At 42.7% G+C, this 22,409-nt stretch overlaps 2 protein-coding genes across 8 annotated transcripts in view; both read left to right on the top strand.

Moving 5' to 3' along the window:
* The window catches only part of LOC119742858 (centromere/kinetochore protein zw10 homolog), a 27,710-nt gene extending 10,745 nt beyond the window's left edge, over window positions 1-16,965 (top strand). For 3 of the 7 annotated variants that reach the window (XM_038219073.1, XM_038219074.1, XM_038219072.1), the window contains exons 3-13: window positions 8,234-8,297; window positions 8,874-8,947; window positions 9,216-9,335; window positions 10,063-10,187; window positions 10,831-10,912; window positions 12,480-12,665; window positions 13,701-13,805; window positions 14,409-14,537; window positions 15,398-15,490; window positions 16,228-16,338; window positions 16,852-16,965. In XM_038219073.1, coding sequence (XP_038075001.1) covers window positions 8,234-8,297; window positions 8,874-8,947; window positions 9,216-9,335; window positions 10,063-10,187; window positions 10,831-10,912; window positions 12,480-12,665; window positions 13,701-13,805; window positions 14,409-14,537; window positions 15,398-15,490; window positions 16,228-16,338; window positions 16,852-16,956 — 1,194 coding nt within the window. In that variant the 3' untranslated portion in view covers window positions 16,957-16,965. Of the gene's footprint in view, window positions 1-5,210; window positions 5,254-6,141; window positions 6,264-8,233; window positions 8,298-8,873; window positions 8,948-9,215; window positions 9,336-10,062; window positions 10,188-10,830; window positions 10,913-12,479; window positions 12,666-13,700; window positions 13,806-14,408; window positions 14,538-15,397; window positions 15,491-16,227; window positions 16,339-16,851 lie in introns of those variants that run through there. The other 4 variants (XM_038219078.1, XM_038219077.1, XM_038219075.1 and 1 more) reach the window with 4 other exon arrangements.
* On the top strand, window positions 16,957-22,409 carry LOC119742859 (intraflagellar transport protein 56-like). The gene is made up of 4 exons (XM_038219080.1): window positions 16,957-16,970; window positions 18,910-18,976; window positions 20,768-20,892; window positions 21,731-22,409. Exons 2-4 carry the CDS (start codon window positions 18,944-18,946, stop codon window positions 21,807-21,809), a joined length of 237 nt encoding a protein of 78 aa, XP_038075008.1. The 5' UTR covers window positions 16,957-16,970; window positions 18,910-18,943; the 3' UTR covers window positions 21,810-22,409.

The following is a 22,409-nucleotide window of genomic DNA, read 5'->3' as shown; positions in this document are numbered from 1 at the left end:
TCAGTTCATCAGTTGATGAGCAGATCTTCCGATATAACAGGCAGTCGTCAGCGAAAAGGAGAGTTGTGCCATGTGTTTTTCCCCTTATCCCATTCATTCATTCGTTAGACATAGGCATTTGCCCGTGGTCTCCTCCTCAAATTATACACAGTTGGGATCACTGGCGCCGCTCCCACCACAGCCTGTCTTTCCAGTGCTGCTGCTTTCAGTTCGTTGGTGTCACACCCAGACCATTCACGGATGTTGTCCACCCAGCGCATCTTTGGCCGGCCCACGGAGCGACGACATCCCACTGGCATCCCATCCACAACAGATGCCGCCATGCCGGACCACATGGCCCAACCATGCTGCCTTTCGTTCCATCACTGCTGAAGCACCACCGGTCGCCGATCACCTCCATCAGTCTTTCATTTGTCACATGATCTTGCCACTTGATGTTGAGCAGGTGACGCCAAATGGTTCGGCCAAAACTGTCTAGGCGTTTGATGTCAGCTGCCTCCAACGACAGGGTGGTGGCACCATACAGTACCCTTGATATGACTAGGGCCCGAGCAAGCTGTACCTTTACCTCAAGGCTGATGCGGGGGGAGCGCAGATACTTGCACTGCGGAAGAGTGGATCTGCCCATACCTAACCGCATCCGAACCTCCTTGCTGTCGTCTAGTGTGTGGTCGATCAACACTCCTAGATACTTGAAAGATGTGACACGAGGTATTTGTGCCGAGCGGTATGTGATGGTGCTGTCATCGGTTGTTGGCTGGATGATCATATATACAGTCTTACTAGGGTGGATGGCTAACCCATACCCGTCAGATATATCACCCAGGGTAGTAAGCATCTCTTCAGCATCAGCTCTGCACAGCGCCATCAGTACCAGGTCGTCAGCATATCTGATCTCCTTTAGGGGGATACCACTGACATCTGGAGCCGTTAGGTGTGCTGTGCGATTGTACCACTCTCACATGAGACACTCAGTGTAGAGGCTGAAGAGTGTTGGTGACAATGGACAGCCTTGGCGTACTCCGACTGGTGTCTCAAACTCGTCTGTCATCTGACCTTTCCACCGGAGCTTGCCATTTGAGTTGATGTAAAGATCCTCAAGTAGCCGCATCACATCCTCCTCCACGCCAAGATATCGTAGCTTTGCAAACAGAAGTGCATGATTAACTGAATCAAATGCCTTCTTATAGTCAACAAAGACCAGATGGAGAGGGCGTTTTCCTGCGTAGTGCGATTCCGCCACACCTTTCAGGAGGTAGATTCCATCAGTTGTGCCTTTACCGCTTACAAAGCCACATTGGGTGTCACTCACTTCGATGTTAGCGGTTCTTTCCAGTCTGCGTTGTATCACATTCAGAACAATTTTGCTGGCATGACTGATTAGTGCAAGTGTTCTGTAGTTGTTGCACAAGCCTCGGTCACTCTTTTTGTGCAACGGGATGTACACTGACTTGGTCATCGACTGTGGCCACTTTCCAGAGTTCCAGATGTTACACACGGCCCCATGAAGGGTTTTGAATATCTCTGGGTCCTGTGTCGCAGCTTTAAGAGCTTCAGATGTGACGCAATCAACTCCAGGAGCCTTGTGGTTTTTCAGTGCCTGTATGGCTTTCTTGGTCTCTTCCGGTGTCGGCAGGTTTCGTTCAACCTCAGTTGTGTGATGGGGTGGACGTGGCCGATTGGACTCAAATAGATCTACAGCATACTGATGCCAATGCTGTATTTCTTCTTCAGCTGTCTCCAATACCAGACCGTTTTCTGAAGGAGAACATCAGCAGTTTTGAACAGAGTTCTGCAATTGTGATTCTGGTATGCTTGGTTCAATGTGTTGATATTAGTTACCAACCATTCGTTGAGATCTTTCTGTTATGCATGTTTGACCTCATTCCTCAGAGCTGTGAATTCTTGAGTGCCTACAGCCTTCCTCTTGCGCTGAATCAGATGAAGAGTTAATTCAGACAGGTACGGCTGTTTCTTCTGGGATGTTTGTGTACCACAGGTCCCAAGAGATGCTTCGTGTATGACACATGCGACAGCTTCAAGAGAGTCACCTTGAGTAACACGGGATCGAACCAGCTGCCGAAAGACTTCAGACGATTGTTCCGACTTCAGGGCTTCAACGTTTGGATGTTGAGGTCGTAGTCCACGTACAGTAGCATGACGACGGAATTTCCACTTCAGGTTGCAGATTACTAACCGATGGTCAGTACTTATCCCGTAGTAGTCTAATGTTTGGACCAGTTTTTGATGAGAAACTATGTTGAATGCTTTCGAGAAGTCAAGTACTGCCATTTCTGTGGTGATTTGATTATTGTAATTGTAGGAGATGTCATCCAGAGTTGTTACGAGTTGGGATTTGCAGGACAGGCCTTTACGAAAAGCATGTTGGTTTTCATTCAGGATGTCGTGTTCCTGGAGGTGTTTCATTTATTGGCTATCAATGATGTGCACTAATAACTTAAAGCAAACAGAGGTCAACGACACAGGTCTGTAGTTTGCCGGGTCTGCACGAGAGCCTTTCTTAAAAATGGGTGTTACGTTGGCTTTCTTCCAGTCAGATGGTAGAGAACCCAGGTCAAGTGATTGTTGGAATATGAATGCGAGTACTGGGGCAACTTCATTGGCAGCTAGTTTCAAGTTGAGCGACGTCAGTAACTTGAGGACTCCGCTAACAGACACGGTGATGTTTGTCAAGTCTGAGTAGGGACTCGGTGGTAGAACTGGCTGCACATCGGTGTCATCCCTGCTGAAAACACTACAGAATTGGTCTTGTAGGGTTTCAGCTTTTTCTTGGTCAGATGTGATATTTTTCCCGTTGAGTTTTAGAACCTGAACCCCTGTGTTGTCTTTGCGAGTGCTGTTTACGTATCGCCAAAATTTCTGGGGGTTATCTGTAGATGTAGTTTCTTGTAAATGTGTGCGTTTAGCCCTTCGGATTTCGCTGTTCACTTGCTTTTGCAAAAGTTTGAATGTAGACCGCTTGTTACTGCCTTCACATAGCTGCGCTCTTTCTTCCTGCAGCAACGGATTAGGACAGTAGTGAGCCATGAGGGTCTAGAATGTCCCTGGACTGGTTTTTGTGGTACTAATTCGTTAGTTTTCAGCCTGTCCCTAAAAATACTCCAATTTGCCTCAACTGTTCTGGTTTCTGGAGATGACTGCATGAATTCAGTCTTAAGCTCGAGGACAGATTTTTTCAGCTTGGATTCATCCACGTCATTCCACTTGAAGATGGTCCTAGGGGGCTTGACAAACTTGTGAATTTTTGATGAATGAATGCAAAGTTTACAAAGCCATTCATATCTTAAAACATTCATTCTTTTATAAAACCTTGTCCGCACTGGACTTTTTTTGGTCAAACTTACCGAGACTATGGGTACTTTTCCCATTTTAAGTCCAGTGCGGACAGCCTAGGACGTTTTCCTCTCAGTTACTTTTCCTGAGTCCAGCGGTTACTTTTACTGGCCAAAACTGACCACGCACCCAGGAAAATTGACCAGGTCACTTTTCCTGAGACGATAAGTCCAGTGCGGACAGTGCGAGTCGGTAAAAGCCGCTCAGGAAAGTGAGATCCGGCCCGAGCGCGAGTATCATGCATACAGAGACCGCACGATCCCACACGTGATGTGGCCCAACATTTTGTGGAAACACGTACCGGTACGCTGCGGTGTGTCAAGTCCGAGCGGTAAAATCTCGTTATAAATATATTTTAACGGAGAATACATTCACAGAAAATATCAAGATCACGTTCTGGGAAATACTTTGCAGTTATTCTTTTTCTCCGCCAATGTTTGTTTTGTATTTTCTACGATCCAAATTCGTCCTGTTACGCCGTGCAGTCTGCATGGCACCGTACGTAGGCCGCAGTCCCTGGTTCCGGTCCTACATCATAGCTTTGATTCTGTTAGCATGCGGTGGGAACCAGCAATTACCAATGGAACTGCTGCCGTATGGCTTCGATGTCGTCCATCACTAATGCGTCAGAATAGTAGGCATTTTCGTCAAGATTTATCGTGTCAAGATGAAATAACATCGTATGTTACGATTATATTGTGCATTTTAATGGTGTGTGTAATATTATACTGTGCGTATCGGGGGCTGAAAAAAAATGTGATCGGCATATTATTTTTCCTGTGCACGTGACTGTGACAGCTCGGCCACTTCTCCCACGCGGTCTGGGTAAAATTTCCCATGTCGAAAGTCCAAGTGCGGATGTGGTCACATTTGACCATTTCTCATTTTACCATCATCTCGGTAAAACCTTCCAAAAAAAAAGTCCAGTGCGGACACGGCTTAAGATGGAATTTTGCATCGGGGTGATGTAAATCAAATTGGGTTTTGCCCTTCACCGACTATCCATTTTATGAATAGTTAATGCAGTACCCGCTGCTATGTACATCAGATTTGAACCAACCAGCTCGGTGGTCGAGTGGTAAGATGTCTGCACTAGAAAGTAGGAGGTTGTGGGTTTGAGTCCCACCCGAGTGATTTTTTTCCAACTTTTACTCAGGAGGTACCACACTGAGTATACAGTGATTATACATCGGTGAAGGGCAAAACCTAATTTGATTCATTCTTTTGTTGATTAATACAAAGCCCATTAAAAAAGGCAAATAAAAATATCAAAATATTATGAGGCATCAATAAAGTATCAAGTATCAGAAAAGCATACTAGTTCAAATACCAGAATGGTGATAGTACGTAGCATTATTTGTGCTTGGCAGTTTTGAATTGCGCACACAACAGCAGCTTGTAGAAATTGGTCATTTTTGGGAACCGTCCAAATTAAGATATTTATATATAGGTTTATCTCTAACTTTACAAAGAGGTTCATATTTTAAAGCATTAATTTTTTTTTCAGGTACTGTGTACAATTGTTGTACATCTATATTAACAGTATTCAACTTTGGGATGTTTTTATTCAAAATTTGCAATTCATTGATCTGTTTGTCAGTGTGAACTGATTTTGTTGTGCAGTGTCTCACTTGAAAACTCATAATTAAACTTACAAATATCTCATGCTTAAAAAAAATCAAAGTAAATTTATTTTCTCTGATTGGAGTTGGTTTTTTAATTGTTCGTTTTTGTCTATCAGGTCTTGACCCACAAGATAACCATTCCACCAGCACCTCTGACGTACCAGTGACTGGCGCTGCTATAACGGATCCTTATCACTATCGGACACAACAGCACTTCACCTCAGAGATCTTCAAGATTGAGATCCAAAACCTCCCAAGACATTTTGGATTTGTGGTGAGTTTGCTCTCTAAGCATTCAACTCTCGATAATGATAATACAGTTTGTGCTCTATTAAGAGTTCACGATGTTCTCCATGGTGAAGATTTCTCAGGGTCTTTATGTAATTTTGTATAACAGAATTTAAAGGCAATTGGATGAATTTCACTAAAACCTGGAAATATCCTAGCCTCATGTCTATATAAAAGTAATGGTAAACTGCATGTAGAAAGTTTTGATGGTGGGTGATATTGGTTGGTCATGAGTGAGAGCTCCCTCTTGCGGCGGGTTATCGCTGCAGGGGTTATCGCGTATCAAACCATAATAACGTCTAGCCCCTAGACTAGGTATGTGGGGCTGTCTGATGAGACAGGCATTGGTGTCTGTAGTTATCACTTATTGCACCATTGGTAAAAACCTAGCCTATTCTATGGCCACACACTGGAGTAATCTCTGTGCTAAGGGCCATACAAATGTGAGCACAGCAAGTTGGTAAAATGATGCATTTTTTTCATGAAAATATTTTGGCCTGATATTTGGCATAGGGGTTCTTTTTACCCAAGCGTCCCACTTTGTGCCGAAACCTCATATGGTTCAATACTTTGAGGTGTGCACTGGAACGTAAATTGTCAAACAATTGGCCATGCACAACGGCCAATTCAAGATCAACACACAGTCTGGCCTGTATGACTTCTCAGACTTTTGTGTGTGTGCAAAAGCAGAATGTTACCCGGAGGTGAGTGGAGGCAATTTTGACCTTTTAACCCTAGAAAATCCATCAGCCCTGCCTGTGCATAAAAACAGCCAGTACGTCTTATCACGTCCTCTGATGCAAACTGGTTAAGATGTTATTTTTTATTGTCAAAAGAAGTCAATTTGGTATCTTTATTTTTTGTTGGTATTCAGGGAGACATCAGTTCCCAGCTCAACAGCTCCACCAGTGATCTTCCTGACCTCACCAGACGTTTTTTTGTATGGTCGTTTCAAGTCGATCATTAGGCTCTGTGAATGACTGCTGAATCTACGAGGTATGTAAATGAAATCCGAGGTGGGATATTAGAGGTGAAAATGAACAATTTTTGAGAGGCCATTTTTTTAGGGTCTCTTGCTACCACACTCCAGCGATACATGTGAATGAATATTATGAGCATGTCAGCTGGAGTTACTCCAGCTAAGTTCTAGGGGTAATTGGCAATGACATAGTCCCATGATGTAACTTAGCTTGAGTAACTTCAGCCCTAATGCCTATCGCATTAGAGCTGGAGTCGAATGTCGGGCAAGTCGACCGTTGAGACAACTCGACTCGGGACAAGTCGACCGTTGAGACAACTCGACCCTTGAGACAAGTCGCCCGGTTTGACAACTCAACTCGGGACAACTCGACCGTTGAGACAGCTCGACTCAATGAAAATGTATACACGTGGAGCGGAAAAAGTTGCCATCTGTGGCAGAACTCGGGCACAGCACGGGCATACTCGATGCACAGAGGCGCGCTCCGATCCGGTGGCCGGCGCGTTGGGCCGGCGCGCCCTGCATGCGAGGACCGGGCCCGGCCCGGCACGCGGGCACATTGACCGGCGCGGCAAGTGGGCTTACAGGCCCGGCAAAAACAATGCCACCGTGCACGGCACGGCCACATTGACCAGGGATAAGTGCGCGCACAGGCCCGGCAAAAACGACGTCACCATGCACGGTACGGCCACGTTGACCGGGGATGCGCGTGGCCCGGAAAAACGGACGATGTGCACGGTCAATTCACTGCGCTATATCGGCTCAGTTTTTTTTTTTGAGATGCAACAAAAAAACTCATGTGTCATAACTCCAAATCGGCGATCAGCTGCCGTCAAAATCCCCAGTACTATCCCCAAAACTAGGCCCCAAAACAAGTGAGTCGACTTGACTCAACGGTCGACTTGTCTCAGCGGTCGATTTGTCTTTCCATTTATCACACATACGGTCGAGTTGTCTCAATGGTCGAGTTGTCTCAACGGTCGACTTGTCCCGAGTCGAGTTGTCTCAACGGTCGACTTGTCTGACCCCCCTGGAGTCACAACTACGTTAAAAGTACCGGGTCGTAAGAGTCCCGAAATCCCGGACTCTGTATCCCCAGTGCATTACAAAAACGGTCCCTTTTCCCTATATTATCCCGACCCAGATTCCATAATTCATACCTCATACGATGCAACAGGCATTTACGAAGCTAGTATAAATCGACTTTTTATCGTATAAATTTTTCAATGATTTTGGTGGCGATTCTCTAGAAACCATGAGAAAAGTTGCGCGGCACTATTCTGCCGACCGCCGTTGACCCCCCAAAAAACACAACTTTGGCAAATAAAAACATCAGATTTACCTCAAAACAGCCTTCAAATTACTAGATACGCCACCTGAGGTACAAGGAGAGATCGATGATTAAAATCAAGGTGCTGAAGTTTGCTTACGAGTCGGATGAAAAGTGAAATTTCCCGTTCAATTCCGAGAGCTCCCCTCGCGATCTATTTAATTTGTGTATTTGTGATTTAATTTGTGTATTTGTGTAAGTCGGCAAAATGACGACTTGCAGCAGAAGCCGACATTCGCGTAAGTCGTCACAAATTCTCTGGTCCCGAGAGTGCCGTCTTAGCTGGAGTTTATTGTAGGATAAGTAAACAATCCAAAACCTGAAATTTTCGGGGATTTCAGGACCTAGTGCCCCTTTAAAGTTTATTTTATTAGAATATTATTTGAAAATCTTAAATGGAAAATTTGAGGGTAAAAAATTATTCTAGAAATTAAAACACTGAAAATCGAACCGGGAGGTTTTCAGTGATGGAATTGTGCCAATTTGGTAGAAACAATAAAATTCACTTGTGATTTTGTGGTGTATGTGAATAAAAAAAAAAAGAAGTCTGCACATTTAATGCTGTGAAGTGAATATTCATGTTTGAAAATGTATTTACAGAAATAGTGTATGATAACATTTGTTAATTTGTTTATTTTATCATATTCACCATTTTAGCTCAATGAATACAAAGCTGTCATCACGGCTACCAAGGGATTTGAAGCTTCTCTACGGAAAACAGGTTAGTCAGCAGTTACACAGCAAACCAAAACAAATAATCATACAGAATATTTATATAATATTGGATGGCTTTGAGGTGGATACAAGAATATATTGCATGAGCTATGACAATATTGCACGAGTCGAAGACAATATATTCTTGTATCCCCCCCCAAAAAAGCCATCCTATATTATTATTTTTTATATCGAGCTGACTTAATTCGCTAGAAATACAATTCAAGACACTGTCTTCATTTCTCCTTTTTCGTCAGACTATTGGAAGCTGCCATTGTAATTGTTTACAACAGTGCGCATATATCTGGCCTGCTGCGCGCTGCATGCTCGCTGCGTGGGCGTCTTTGTTCAACGGTACCGCGCACTACGCTCTGTTGAGTGGTTGACAACTGTGAGTTTCCAGCAAAAATGCCTGGATGAGGGCGCGCCGGAGAATTTCCAAATGATTGCTATCTTGGTTCGTTTCACAAAAGCATACAATACGCTGATTTATTTTTGACCGCTGGAAGCCTCATATAAATAATGAAATAAACACTGCCTTGAAGCTGAATATTTGAAATAGCAGAGAATTTCTCTTATTCAGGGTTTATTGCAGAAACTGCTTCTCCACTGCTGACCTACGCCAGAGATGTCAATGTCCACTTTGCTAACAAAAAGGTGAATTATTTTTTTTAAGGTACTTCTCAATATGTTGTGGCAACATTTCTTTAATAGCAACATTCAGTTTGTTTGGACTTGTGACTGGACTTGTGATGGACTTGTGATGGACTTGTGACTGGACTTGTGACTGGACTTGTGACTGGACTTGTGATTTACTTGTGACTGGACTTGTGATTTACTTGTGACTGGACTTGTGACTGGACTTGTGATGTACTTGACTACATCCCTGACATTGTTTATGTTTGGTTTATTTCCTTTTTGCAAGTGTCAAGAGCTGATAGTTGAAGCCCGCAAGCTGATGAAGAGAGAGCTGCACAATACAAAGAGAGTCGGTACAATGAAGGTTGACAACAAGAACGTCAAAGATCAAATACAAGATGCCAAGGTTAGAATTTGTTGGAAATTGTGCGCTTCAAGACTAAACTGGATTTGATTTTGTCATTCTAATCAGCCTTTAAGAGTTCTTGCAAGTTTAAAACATTAATTGAAATATTTTTTGTTGAAATGTGTTGAATGAACTTATCATATTAAAGGGAATGTACATCATTGGCTTTTGCTGTAATTTTCAGAAATGAACTATTTGAGGGGTTAGTATAATAGATCCATTATTGTTTAAGTGACATGTTTGAAGTTTTGTGTTCGAAAATGCTTGAAAAACCAAGAAAAACAAATATTGTTTAAGTAGTCTGGTTCCCTGACTCCGCTAAAGATAAAATGGATCAATTTATAGATGTCGGAAATTGTAAGGTAAGGGAACCAGTCTAGCTGGCCTGCATCCGTTCATGAACATGTAACCAATAGCAAACAAAATTTGGACTGAAAAAAATAGTAAATTTGGAGCAGTAGTTGAAAAATAGTTAGGTTTTTCCAACGGTGGTCGGCCGACCACCGTTGGAAATGTGTACAAAAATACCATTTTCTTGAAAATGACTTGACACCAGGTGCCATAATTTTACAGGATGCTTTAGACTGTCATTTACCAACATCCTAGTAAGGTGTTGCGTAAAAAATGCTAGTTTTGTTTTTCGATGTTTGCAAATGTTGTATATTCCCTTTAAATATTCAATTTCACTTGAGGACACTTGCAATGCATATTTTTTTACTTCTTTCAGGACAAGTGCCACGTCAGCGAGGGTATCTTTGCACTGCCTGAGTGTGCAGTCAGTGAAAGCATAGAGTGTCTTGTTAATCTAGCCTACCAGACATTACAAGAAGCTGCTAGTAACACACCACAATGGTGAGTTGGACATAGATTAATTTAGGGGGCTAATCATCCTTACTCGCAGCAGAAGCTGAATTGTGAAGGACACGGCTGCAACGTGGTTGAGCCGAAGGCATGTTATGTACAAGGGCCTCAAGCAGTCATCGTATGACCCTCGTGGCACAGGAGAGAATTAATGAGCAACTCTACTCACATATTACCCGATCCGGGAATCGAACCCAGGCCACAGCGGTGAGAGGCAAGTGCTTTACGCACTGCGCCACCCATGTCAACTGCCTGATCTGATGTGTTTATAGTAAAGTAAAGTCTGTCGTGAGCCAATATGGCCCATCAGGCCACCATTTATCTATGGTTTCCTTTGCATGAAATGACCGGGAATATTTCTATTCACCCTGGATGGGATGCTGGTCCATCTTTAGTTACTCCTCAGCTAATGCCGGTACCCATTTGTACTCCTGGTTTAAGAGAGTCAAGTGGGGATGAAGTGGCTTGCCCAACATATGACCAGCGACTGAATTCAAACCCACAACCCTCTTGCCTTTTGTCCAGGCAAATTGAATTGTGTTGAACATTTTGTAGGTCAGTGTACGCAATATATTCAACATTAACCCACATAGTGTAAAGGATTTTTGCTAATGTCTTATTTGTATGTTTGCAGTGCCATCCAGCTGTTCTACACAGTGCGAAACATGTTTGAGATATTTTGTGATGTCGTACCCACATACCACAGAGATAGTCTGGTGAGTCAACTTCTAGACTTCTTTAAACGGTCATTCGGTACTTCTGAATTTCACTGTCATGTGCTAAATGTCATAGTTGCTAAAAACAAACTGTCCGAAATGCAGAGATAGGTGCTCAAAGATTGTCTTGGAGATTAGTCAAAAGACCATTGGAAAAAAGAAGACTTTTTCAATATGCAGTTTTTCTTCAAAATGATATTATGTCAGATGTAACAATTTTTCAGGTGCACCACAAAGTGACAGATCATCTATGGACCTCGTGCACACGATATATCACTTTGTGGGGCAACTGACACATTTTATGGGAAGATTTTGTACCATTACTAATTTTTCACCGAGTAGGCCTAATTTTTGTAAATAATTTGGCCAGTTTATTTTCAACAAATGCACGAATAAATAGAGTCCAAGTCTGTGTCATGAAAATGTGAACATGTAGTGAACATGAGTCAGAAGTGAACATGAGTAGTCACTAAAGGCCTTTTTACACTAGAGCCTCTCAACCCGGGTTGAAAATCTCAACCTGTCAACTGTGATCCAATGAAGATCCAAACTTTGCAAAAGCAAATGCTACCCGTGTTTAAAATACACTAACAAAATATGAATTTGTCGTGTCAGTGCAATAAGGTCGTAACTCCATTCGGCAAAAAAGTTGTATCTTGCACGAATAAACTCAGTGTAAAAACGTTGTATCTCAACGTCTGTTGACTTTGTGTGTTACATCCGGGTTATTTTAAGTAAGATACGACCTTTTGACGTTCTGAAACTCGCGTTTTTCGTACGGCCCATTTTAGGAGATACGACCTTGTTGCACGAACATGACGAATTGCTAACTTGGGTTGTTAATGGCACATAGGGACATTTGCAATTATCCCGAAACATACCTATTGATTTAACGAGAAAATCCTAGCTCAAAGTGAAGATAGGACCGGTAACAAATAACTTATGATTGAAACTATTCTGCCTGGTATCATTCAGAAGAAAATAATCAGTGAAGGTGCTTTTAGAAAGTGTGCCCGCTGGCACATATTTTTCATGTGTTAGCAATGAAATCCAGTTATGAGACCCCTAAAATTGTGCAAACATTTTCTCTGTTTTCTCAAAATGTATAGTAACCACTGAGCTGAAATGTCAACAAGTTAGTTGTTATGCACCCTTCTTAAGATTTTGAGCAATATTGAGCCCCCCCCCCCCAAAAAAAAATTCCACCAAAGGCAAATATTCCCATGTTCCTTAAACCAGTTCATGCCGGACGCCATGTATACACGCAAAGATGACAGATAAACACACAGGGAGCAAGGCCGGAAATATCTGTCAGCGACCCGCTTGCAGCAAGCGAGGCTGGAAATATGAGTGTGCTGCCCGTGGGTGATGGCTTCAACCCGCCTGGCTTGAGGTCGAGTGAAAATATATCCCGCTCTTCGTTCCGTTCTTGTCAAAATAATCTCAACTTGAACTTGTTAAAGCAAGGATGAAATCAACAACCAAAGTAATATTGATATTGTCTTACAATTGCTTTACAGAAATCTTGAATTCTGCATTATTTTTTCTCATTTTTCCTGTGAAACAGCAAAAGCTACCCCAGGTGTGCGCTCTCCACCACAACAACTGCATGTACATCGCCCATCACCTGTTGACGCTGGGCCATCAGTATCGTCAATCCTTACCCCCGCCCCTCTGTGATGGCACGTCCATGTTTGTCGACCTAATTTCTGTCTTCAGGAAGCTGGCATCCGAATGTTTCTTGGCTCAAATGGTAAAAAAAATAGCAGCCTATTTTTTCTCATTTGTACCCAGTCAACACATGTTGGGTTTCTACTGTACCTCCCAATATTTCAGTCGGACTAATCTTCAGCACTGAGTTTTTAGCAGCGGCTAGCAGCTCAACAAATCATCATGTCTCTCCGTTAGTCCGTTCGCTAGTTAGTTCGTTCGTTAGTCAGTTAGTAACAAACGTTGACATTGTCTGTTGCTCCTACATACTTTGACAGATTTTAACCCAACTTTGTCAAAAGTATCAGTAGCCCAGCCCCACCATGTCACATGACCAAACTGGGGTTAAAGGTCATCATGGGGTCAAGGTTAAGATATTGTCAAATTCCAAATAAGCTCAAATGACAAAAGTAGCGCTGTCAACATGTTGGTTGTGGGTCAAACATTAAAACATGTCACTGGTGTCCTCTTCATCTGACCTACAGCTATGGGGTTAAACGTCAAAATAAGTTGCACATGCATTTGTTGGCCCGCAGCCTCCAAGATCCGATCGAGCTTGTTTAATTATTGATGTAGAACTTAGCCGCTTGTTAACCCTAACACTGTACATCAGGTGTAATCCTCTGTGGGACCTTGCTGCACTGAGCCACCAACACCATTGCATAGACGGCCAATTCTAAAACAATCGAAGCTAGTCTCATTGAAAAATGCCACAGTTGTATCCTGCTGCATTCAGTGACCACAGACTCGGAGGCAGTTTTGACTGGAGATTTTTGACCTGATAGATCTTGCTGAAAGAGCAGACATGTCATTTTGACAAGTGTTACACATTGCTGCATTTAGCAGGGTTTCTAGCCTGAATACCCTGGAGGGTTAGGGTTAAGGCCAGTGTATCTTTCTTGGATTCACCAATCCTAAGTTTTGACATCACAGCAGGTATTCTTGCTGCAGATCGCAGGAGTTGCAGATCAAGTCACCTGCAGCGAATTTGGCTTTGAATGTTATGTGATGTCAAATGTGCACATTCAAGCAAAATAACCTTCCTCATTGTGTTATTGTTACCGCTTCTATGTTGCAGAGAATTCAGCGAGATCAATTAGTGGAGAGTCTGTCTGGTGCTGAGGGCTTTGACCAAGTAGCGACTGACGACAACTTCTTGGCGTGTGAGAGGGCCATTAAACAAGTAGGTTCGGCAACAATCCAAAATTTTAGGCCAAGTGAAAAATAAACCAGTTTCTTGCCATGGCCCACTTGGGTTTTTCCTGCTCGCTTCCTTTGTTGTGTTGTTTTTATTCATATATTTACAAAATAATTTACAAATGTATTGTCAATGTATTTGTTTCTAATGAAATTGTACCTTTGTAGAAGGGGTGACAGCTCCTTCCGACACAATTTTGTACCAGCAAAAGAGTCGAGAGAATGCATCGATCAATTCATCATCTTGGAAAATCAACCATCTTGGGGGGGGGGGGGTTTACTCGGCCTTATCTTGGACTTGGATTTTCACATAAGAATATTCAAATATTCAATTTTGTTGATAAAAATGAAGTCAAAGTAAAGTTTCACCTCTGCCTTTTTGGCTAGGAATCTTCCCAAATCCTTTAAAGAAATCCTCCATTTTGCATTTCTGAAAATTACAGCAAAAGCAAATGTTGTATATTAAGCCTTTAACAGGCACGATTTTGTCTGAAATCAGACCTTTTGAATCTGAGAGAAAGACATTACCGGTCTCGAAAGGAATGCATCTTTCAGAGGCAATCTCATCCCTGTCTTTATCCCAATGCAGGTTGTCCATCAGTTGGGTCACCTCCAGCGAGTCTGGACCGACATCCTCCCCAGTAACATCTTCACCAAGGCCATGTCTACAATCAACGTGGTACTCATGCACATCGTGGAGAAAGTCTCGTCACTTGAGGTGAGAAGATCCCTAAAGTATTTGACTGTTTCATGCAGGTATGCCGTAAAGAACACACAACTGATTGAATTCTGTGCAAACCTCTGGCGTCTTGGCATGGGCGTCAGGCGCCGTTGGCAATGCATTAGATTGTCCCTCCCAGTGGTCTCCCTGAACTCTCCTTTTGAAAGTGTGGAGGTGGTACTTGTGCATGGAGTGCATAGGCTGCCAACAAATTCCTAACTCAGCATGTCTTAGGGACTATTGTTAAGCTGTGGCAGGAGCTTTTACATGTCACTTGGTGGTCAGTTGGTCAGTCTGTCTGTCTGTCCCCAAAAAATTGACCAAAACTATTTGACCAAAAATTGACAAAATGCCATGCCGTTGTCAGTAAATGCACTCTTGACGAAAGTTATCGGAAAACGAGATTTGTCTTGATCGATGCGTATGCGCATCTATTTTGCATATGTCTGTCCTCGGAAAATTGAGCAAAAGCTAGCTCCCTAAGTTTCCAATATAATGTAACTACAACATTTTCGCAATCAAAAACAGTGATATAGTTAACAAAAATTGTTTGTAACATTTTGTAAAGTTGTTTATGAAAATTTTGTAAATGGAGGCAAGATAATGCTTAATAATGTTAATAGTCACGTAGTGTGTAGCCCGCTATATTGATGGGAAACTTAGGGGGCTTATTTTGGTCAATTTTCAGCTCGTGATTTTCACGTGAGACGGCTGCCCGGGCTTGTTTTTATGCACAATCATTTCATGCAAGGTGACCAGAGCTTATTGTGCATTCACACTTGTTTCGTCTGTGATATCCTTGTGGAATACTGCCACTAATTGGTTAGAACATTTTTTTTGATTGCTCAACTTGACAGGACATCTCAGCTGATGATGCGCAGCAGTTACATTCATTACTCTCGGGACTGCAAGACAGAATTCCACACTTGATCAAACCAGGAGAAGATGAGGTAAGAAAGCAATTCCTGAATCTAATTTGTTTGTTGTTGCAGAATTTGTTGATAAGATGTTAGGTGGCCCACAAAGTGATGTATATCATGTGTTGAATAATGCACAGTGTGTTGCTTTGTGCATACCAAACATAAACACAAATGTTGGTTGTTTGTTTTTAACAAGCACATTCTGTTGAATGCAAACCACACATTACCGTTGAGAGGTGCATTAGTTCACATTAAAAAAATGAATCACTTTGGTTTTTGTTAGGTGTGTAGCAGACTACTCCATAGCTTAGAAAAGTGTATGATCTCTGTATATATTGTTGCAGAGGATGGACACGACCGATAATGCATCGCTTGAACGATACGTGATTACCATTGCAAGCTTATGCTTCATTTGCTCATAAATTGCCCACAAATCCACTTTTCAAACAACTAGAAGTGCATGGGCGTCGCGAGGGGGGGGGGCAAGGGGAAAAGCCAAAAAAAACAAAAAAAAGAAGGAAAAAAAAAGAAAGAAAGAAAAAGAGGCGCGAAGACAAAGTGTTGTGTAAATTTAATGAGTTGGGGGGGGGGCAAAATGTCCCTGCCCCCCCTCTAAAACTGATAAAGCGAGAATGTGTTGAGAAATACAAGTATTTTTGGGCAAAAAAAATGTTGCCCCCCTCTAGAAAAATCCTAGCGACGCCCATGTAGAAGTGTATTCCTTATTGTAAAGGAGGTTGACTGTTCGTATTTTGATTGATGCGTAGGAACCAGTTTTGGTGCAGAGTACCGTTGATCAGTGGATGTCATTCAGCGAGATGCTGTTTATGCTAGATGCCAGCATGCAAGATATTGTTGACAGGTGGGCGGAGGGCAAGGTGAGATACAACACAAATCAGATTCAAATTATAAGCTGGAAAATTCTTTCAGGTTGAACAAAGAAATTGACTGGAGTGGGGTTTGGACCAATGACCTCCGGATTGTCGTTCCAGTGCTCGATCAACTGAACTATCTAGCCCTATGCTGGCAGTTCCCCATTTGTAATAAAAAAAGTTGTTTCTTGTCTGAGTGATCCCCGTTTGGTATTTGTAGGTTTGCAGCATTGCTGATGTTGCTAGCATCGTGACTTAGGGCGTGATCCCTGGCTACATGGCATATGTAGGATTATGGCTTCTGACTAGCGCCCCTTGAACAAAGACATTGACAAACCACCAACATTGGGCTGGATAGCTCAGTTGGTAGAGCACCGGAACGGCAATCCGAAGGTCACAGGTTCAACCCCTGCTCTTTGCTCAACTTTAAAATTAAAAACATTGTTTATGTTGGGAACTCCTCTTCTTGTCTAGTTTCTCTTTAAACATTTGAGACTGTGATTCTCTCCGTCATTCCAGGGACCACTCGCTATGGTGTTCAGCGCCAGTGACGTGAAGAGCCTGATACAGGCCATCTTCCAGAACACCGACAGACGAGCCACAGCGCTCGCCAAAATCAGATAGGACCAGCCGGGAAAGTAAGCTGAGTTCAAGGCATATAGGATCATTTGCCATCATTTCATGAACTGGACCAAATTTAAGGGCTAATAATTTATAGCTGACGTCGTTCCACTGAGCTGTTCAATGTATTGTGTCTCCATGCTGAAAAACCACGAAAAAAAAGCTGTTCTTTTTCATCCCTCAAAGTGCAGTTTGTAGAATCTGTCATGCATAGAACCCATAGGTCACAGGGAGTGCCTGAGTGCCAGCTCTGTCAGGGGAAAGTAATGCACAGATATATGTAGTGTACCCAAGTATATGCATGAAGTCAACAGCCAACTCACAGCTGTTTAACAGATGTAGTATTTTAGATAACTGTCTGTTCTCAGCGATGGTTGGGTCCGTATGATAGGCAGAGTGTGATATGGACCATGGTATATGAGATATTATCTTCAAATAAACTTGAATCCTCGATCCTGATTGGTGAATCCATGGCAACAAGCCGTGCTACATATAACAATGTAGCACGGCCACAGTCCATACTGCACTCCGCATATTGCACTATTCTAAGATGCGCGCGCCATTCCATACGAACATGAACAGCGGCATGTGTGTTTCATCTTACTGTGCCTCAAGTTTGCTGAAAGATAAATTTGTTATCGCGCTCACGCTTGTGGAACACAAAAAATGCAGTGCGTCTGTGTCCCACATACCACTCAGCCGAATGTGGGACACAGACACACTGCATTATTCCGTGTTCCACTCGCACTCGCGGGATAACTAATAATACCACATTGTTGCCATGGATCGACCAATCAGGAACTAGTCATGGCGCCTTTCATTTGCAAACATCAAAAACCAAAACTGCCAAGTTATTATGAATTATCTTGACTGTTAGTGAATAATAGTCTCAAGCATCCTGTGAAATAACGGCACCTGGTGTGCTGTCATTTTCAAGAAAAGTGGGATTTTGTATCAATTTCCACCGATGGTCAGCCCTGTTTGAGAGAGAAGCTTGACTTTCTGTCTGTTCCCATCCATCTACTGTTGCCGTATACCTAGATGTAGAACAAAAAGATATATTGCAATAGCTTTTTTTCCCACGTGCTGCATCTCTTTGGAATTCCTTGCCTGGTGCTTATTTCCCTCCAACCTATGATCTGTCCTGCTTCAAGAGGAGTGTGGAGTGCTGTGGCCTCGTGGTTAAGGGCGTTGGATTCGTGGTCTGCGGGTAAAGCTGCAGGTTGTGGGTTCGAGTCCAGCCTGGGGTTGTGGTGCGTGTGCCCCTGGGCAAGGCACTTTTTACTCATTGCTTGTCCCTACCCAGGAGTAATAGGCTCTCAGCTTTGGTCCAAAAAATGGGCCACCGGTACCAGACGATTGAAAAGAGCAATGCTCATAGCGATTTTTTGAAAGGCATATCTAGAGTTGGAGAATGCGTGATAGCTTTGCAGTGTGAGTGGTGGCAGTTTTTTGGGTGTTATCACTTTTGATTTGTGTTTTCATTCAAAATGGCCGTACGTCAATATGCTTGAACCAAATAAATTATATGTGGTAATTACAAGCATGTTTTGGCCTCCATTTTAAAAAAGAAAACGAGGGATAGCACCCAAAAAGCTGCCACCACTGCAATGCTGTCGCATATTTTTTGACTAGAGGGGTGCATTCCTTGCCAAAAATCACAATGAGCATTATTCCCCTCATTTGATACTGACCAAACCCCCACACTGATGGCTTATAAGTGGGTACCTATGAGGGCAGAGATGGTGTGGTTGATTTAGCTGCTTTGCTCTGACTTGTAGCCCTGTATATCTGGAGTGGCTTTTAGCCTTGTTCAGGGCGAATAGGCATAAAAAAAACAAGTCTAAAATCCAGATGGGGATCTTTCTGTGCCTCCTAGACCACTGTTTTGGTGGGGAACACTTGGTTTTACCATGAATTAATTGGAGTGGGTTAATCGTTTCTCTTGTTTTCCAGATTTATATGCTCATTCAGAGTGAGAAGATCAAGAATGACTACACGTGTCTCTGGTTGGCAAGATGCTGTGAGTATTACCGTCAGTTGTTAATGACGTTTCTTCTTCCAACTTCAAAGTTGCTAATTATGGGAATGAATCTACCTGTTAAGCCTCAACTCATAATGTATTGACCATGCACTCACAATTGTGACTGCACAAGCAAATGTCCAACTAAAGTCACGACACATCGCGTGCATGCATTTCATGTACTACTGGAAAATCCAGAGTGGCATTAGGGAGATGCACATGTTGCCCATGTGTGAGGTAGACTGACGTGTCTCTAACAGTGACATAACCAGCATGCACTTGCTCTGATCGTATATTAAGGATGTGACTTGGCGTTTTATTTTGTAAACCTTGAGCAAATATTTTACGAACTGTTTTAAACGTTTAGCCATTGACAGTGGCTTTTGCCTACCCATTTTGTCTGATCTGCAGACCGGGGTGATTGACATGATAAATCAACAATGGTTGACATAGTAAATAGCGGGCAGTCGTTGATAAAGTAAACATGTTCTACCTGTTCCCCAAATGTAATCAATTATGAGGTGCTTCTAAGGTTTTGTAAATTAAGTAGGTTTGAAAACAACGTTAATTATTTGTGCTACATGTATGTGTGGCTGTCTCAAAGGAAGATCGCGTGAACGGAGGTCCCTTTTATATAATTCGGGTTTTGTTTAAATGTTTTGAAAAATTAGTAAACGGAGTAAGAAGTTTGTTTGTTTCATACGTGTAAACGTCACATCTTAATCCTATATTTGCCATGTTGGATTTGTTCTATCACATTTCAAGCAGATTGTACGACAGAAATTTGCTACATTGAACATCCCTCTTGGCTCCCAAATATTGTACACAGTTACACTGAGCATTGCTGGCCGAAAATTGCTGAAATGAGCATCCACTGAACCGAACCATCTTTTGTGGACCCCAATGTGTTTTCTTACAGCAGTATCCTATGTATTTATAACCTTTCTTTGTGTTGTTTTCGTTGTTCAGACATCATGAATCGTAAGGCCAGACTAGCCTGGGAGTTGTACCTTAAGATGGAGACGTCTGGCGAATCGTTCAGCCTGCTGCAGCTCATTGCCAACGACGGCTACAAGGTAAATCATCATCCCCTATTTTAGTCCGTTGGATGTTTGGTCAAGATTTTGGCATTAGCCCCAAATTAGTATCCAGTCACTCAATCTCAACCTGCAGCCGATTTCACAAAACAGATTGGTCACTTCGTCCAAGCGCAAATGGTAGAGGAGACATAAATCTAAATATAACGCATGTGTAGAAAAGAATGCAGTATCCAGACGCTACTTCAGCGGTTGTGTACAAAGTCTATGGAGAGTCAAGAAAACTTTCCAAGTATTTCTGAACCAAATTGGAAGTGTTTCTCAGTCCCAGATTCATGTTTGTGAAACATTTTTGCAATGACTGATCTTTATTGAGATGATGTGTGAAGACAAAAGTGGCGTCAGGTTGCAACATTGTTTCCCACGTGTAAAATCAACGAGAATACGAATCCCCGTCAAAAAAAGAAAAAAATGATTCATTGCACATTTACCACTTTGTGTCATTAGCTTGAATAATGAAGGATGCACTTTTGTGTCCCAACTTTGGTAAGCATGTAGAGGGCATCATAAAATATTAGAATAGCCAAAAATCCCAAACTGCTTAAAATATTGATTTTTGGACAATTTCAACACGGTGGGATATGATCGAAAAATTCAGGCTTTTCATTCAAACTTCTGGTTTTTTTGCTCGACCTCAAATTGGAATTGTCAAGGTCTCCTCTCAATTTTCATATTCCAACTTTTCTGTCGGTAGATGGGCCAGTTCTACTATGCTTTCGATGTCCTGGAAAGATTGGACCCCAATCCTGAATACTGGGAAGGCAAGCGAGGGGCGTGCGTGGGCGTATTCCAGCAGATCATTGCTGGTCATGAACCAAGGTGGGTGTCATCTCTGTCAATCAGCAGTGCACACTGACCAATTAGATCTCAAATTCTGGTCAGGTGACTACAGTACATCAATCAAACAGTGCACACTGACCAATCAGATCTCAACCTTTGGTCAGGTGACAGTCAGGTGACCACAGTTCATCAATCAAACAGTGCGTACTGACCAATTACATCTCAATTAGTATATCACTCCGGTGCTCTACCAACTGAGCTATCCAGCCCAATGTTGGCGGTTCCCTAATTGTCAATGTCTCTGTCAAAGGGGCGCTAGTCAGAAGCCCTCAACCCGCATATGCCATGCAGCCAGGGATCACGCCCAGAGTCACGATGCAGACCTGGGAAATATAAAACAGGGATCACTCAGAGAGGATACGGCTTTTTATTACAAATTTTCATGAATACTTTTCAACTTCTTACCCCTTTAGTTTAAATTCATTGATCTTTATGGATTTTTCCTTTGTCCCCATATTCTATGAACAGCTTTCATTTTCACTATTAGGTTTTGCCCTTCACCGACTTATAAACACTGTTTACTCAGTGCGTTACCTCCCGAGTGAAAGTTGGAAAAAAATCACTCGGTTGGGACTCGAACCCATGACCTCCTGCTTTCTAGTGCAGACATCTTACCACTGGACCACCAATCTCGTAAACTCGGTGGTCGAGTCATGGGTTCAAATCCCACCCGAGTGATTTTTTGAAGGGCAAATCTTAATATTGAAATGCATCATCCCGACGCAAAGTCCATCTTGTTAATAGCTTTCATTTTTATGTGCACAAAACCCAGTGAAGTTCAAGCCACTAGATTTTTGTCATTTTTTTTCCTCTACAGAGAAACACTCTGTGAGACATCCTCCAAATCTTGCGCAACACCAGTAACCCGCAGGTGGAATACATCATCCGTGTCATGAAGAAGTGGGCCAAGGACAACAGGGTACCAGTTTCCTGAGGTGGTCCCTATCCTAGTCTTGAGATTGTTTAGATTTGTACATCCCAAATGTCCTGCTTCGCAAAGGGATTTTCCAAAGTATTTGTTCTTCACATTGGGAAATTTGCCTTGAAATATTTCTCTATTTAGCTTTGGCAAGATGGTTATGCAGGAGAAAACAACAGTTCTGGAGAGAGGCTTAAGTCTCTCATGGCATAAACAAAGTAGGCTTGCCTGGTTAAGCTGGACTGTGTGACTCGGTCAGTGACTCAGTCAACAACTCAGTGACTCGATCAGCAACTCAGTGATTCAGTCAGATTCAGTCAGTGACTCGGTCAGTGACTCGGTCAGTGACTCGTCAGTGACTCGTCAGTGATTCGGTCAATGTCTTGGTTAGTGAATCACTCAGTGACTCATTGAGCAACGTGGTGGCTGTCATCAACTCAGTGACTTGGTCAGTGACTCCGTCAGTGCCTCATTGAGCGACTCAGTGACTCAGTCATGCAGTGACTCGGTGACTCGGTCAGTGTCTCATCCCGCAGTCAGTGATTCGGTCAGTGACTCGGTCAGTGCCTCATTGAGT

This window comes from Patiria miniata, unplaced genomic scaffold, assembly GCF_015706575.1.
Source record: "Patiria miniata isolate m_02_andy unplaced genomic scaffold, ASM1570657v1 HiC_scaffold_6, whole genome shotgun sequence".
Classification (NCBI taxonomy): Eukaryota; Metazoa; Echinodermata; class Asteroidea; order Valvatida; family Asterinidae; genus Patiria; species Patiria miniata.
This window is presented reverse-complemented; position numbering and strand designations above follow the sequence as displayed.

Coding starts and splice junctions, on each gene's coding strand:
- LOC119742859 (XM_038219080.1), top strand. CDS start 18,944: ATGACTACACGTGTCTCTGGTTGGCAAGATGCT. Junction 18,977..20,767: donor TCTCTGGTTGGCAAGATGCT/GTGAGTATTACC, acceptor TTCTGTCGGTAG/ATGGGCCAGTTCTACTATGC. Junction 20,893..21,730: donor ATTGCTGGTCATGAACCAAG/GTGGGTGTCATC, acceptor TTTCCTCTACAG/AGAAACACTCTGTGAGACAT.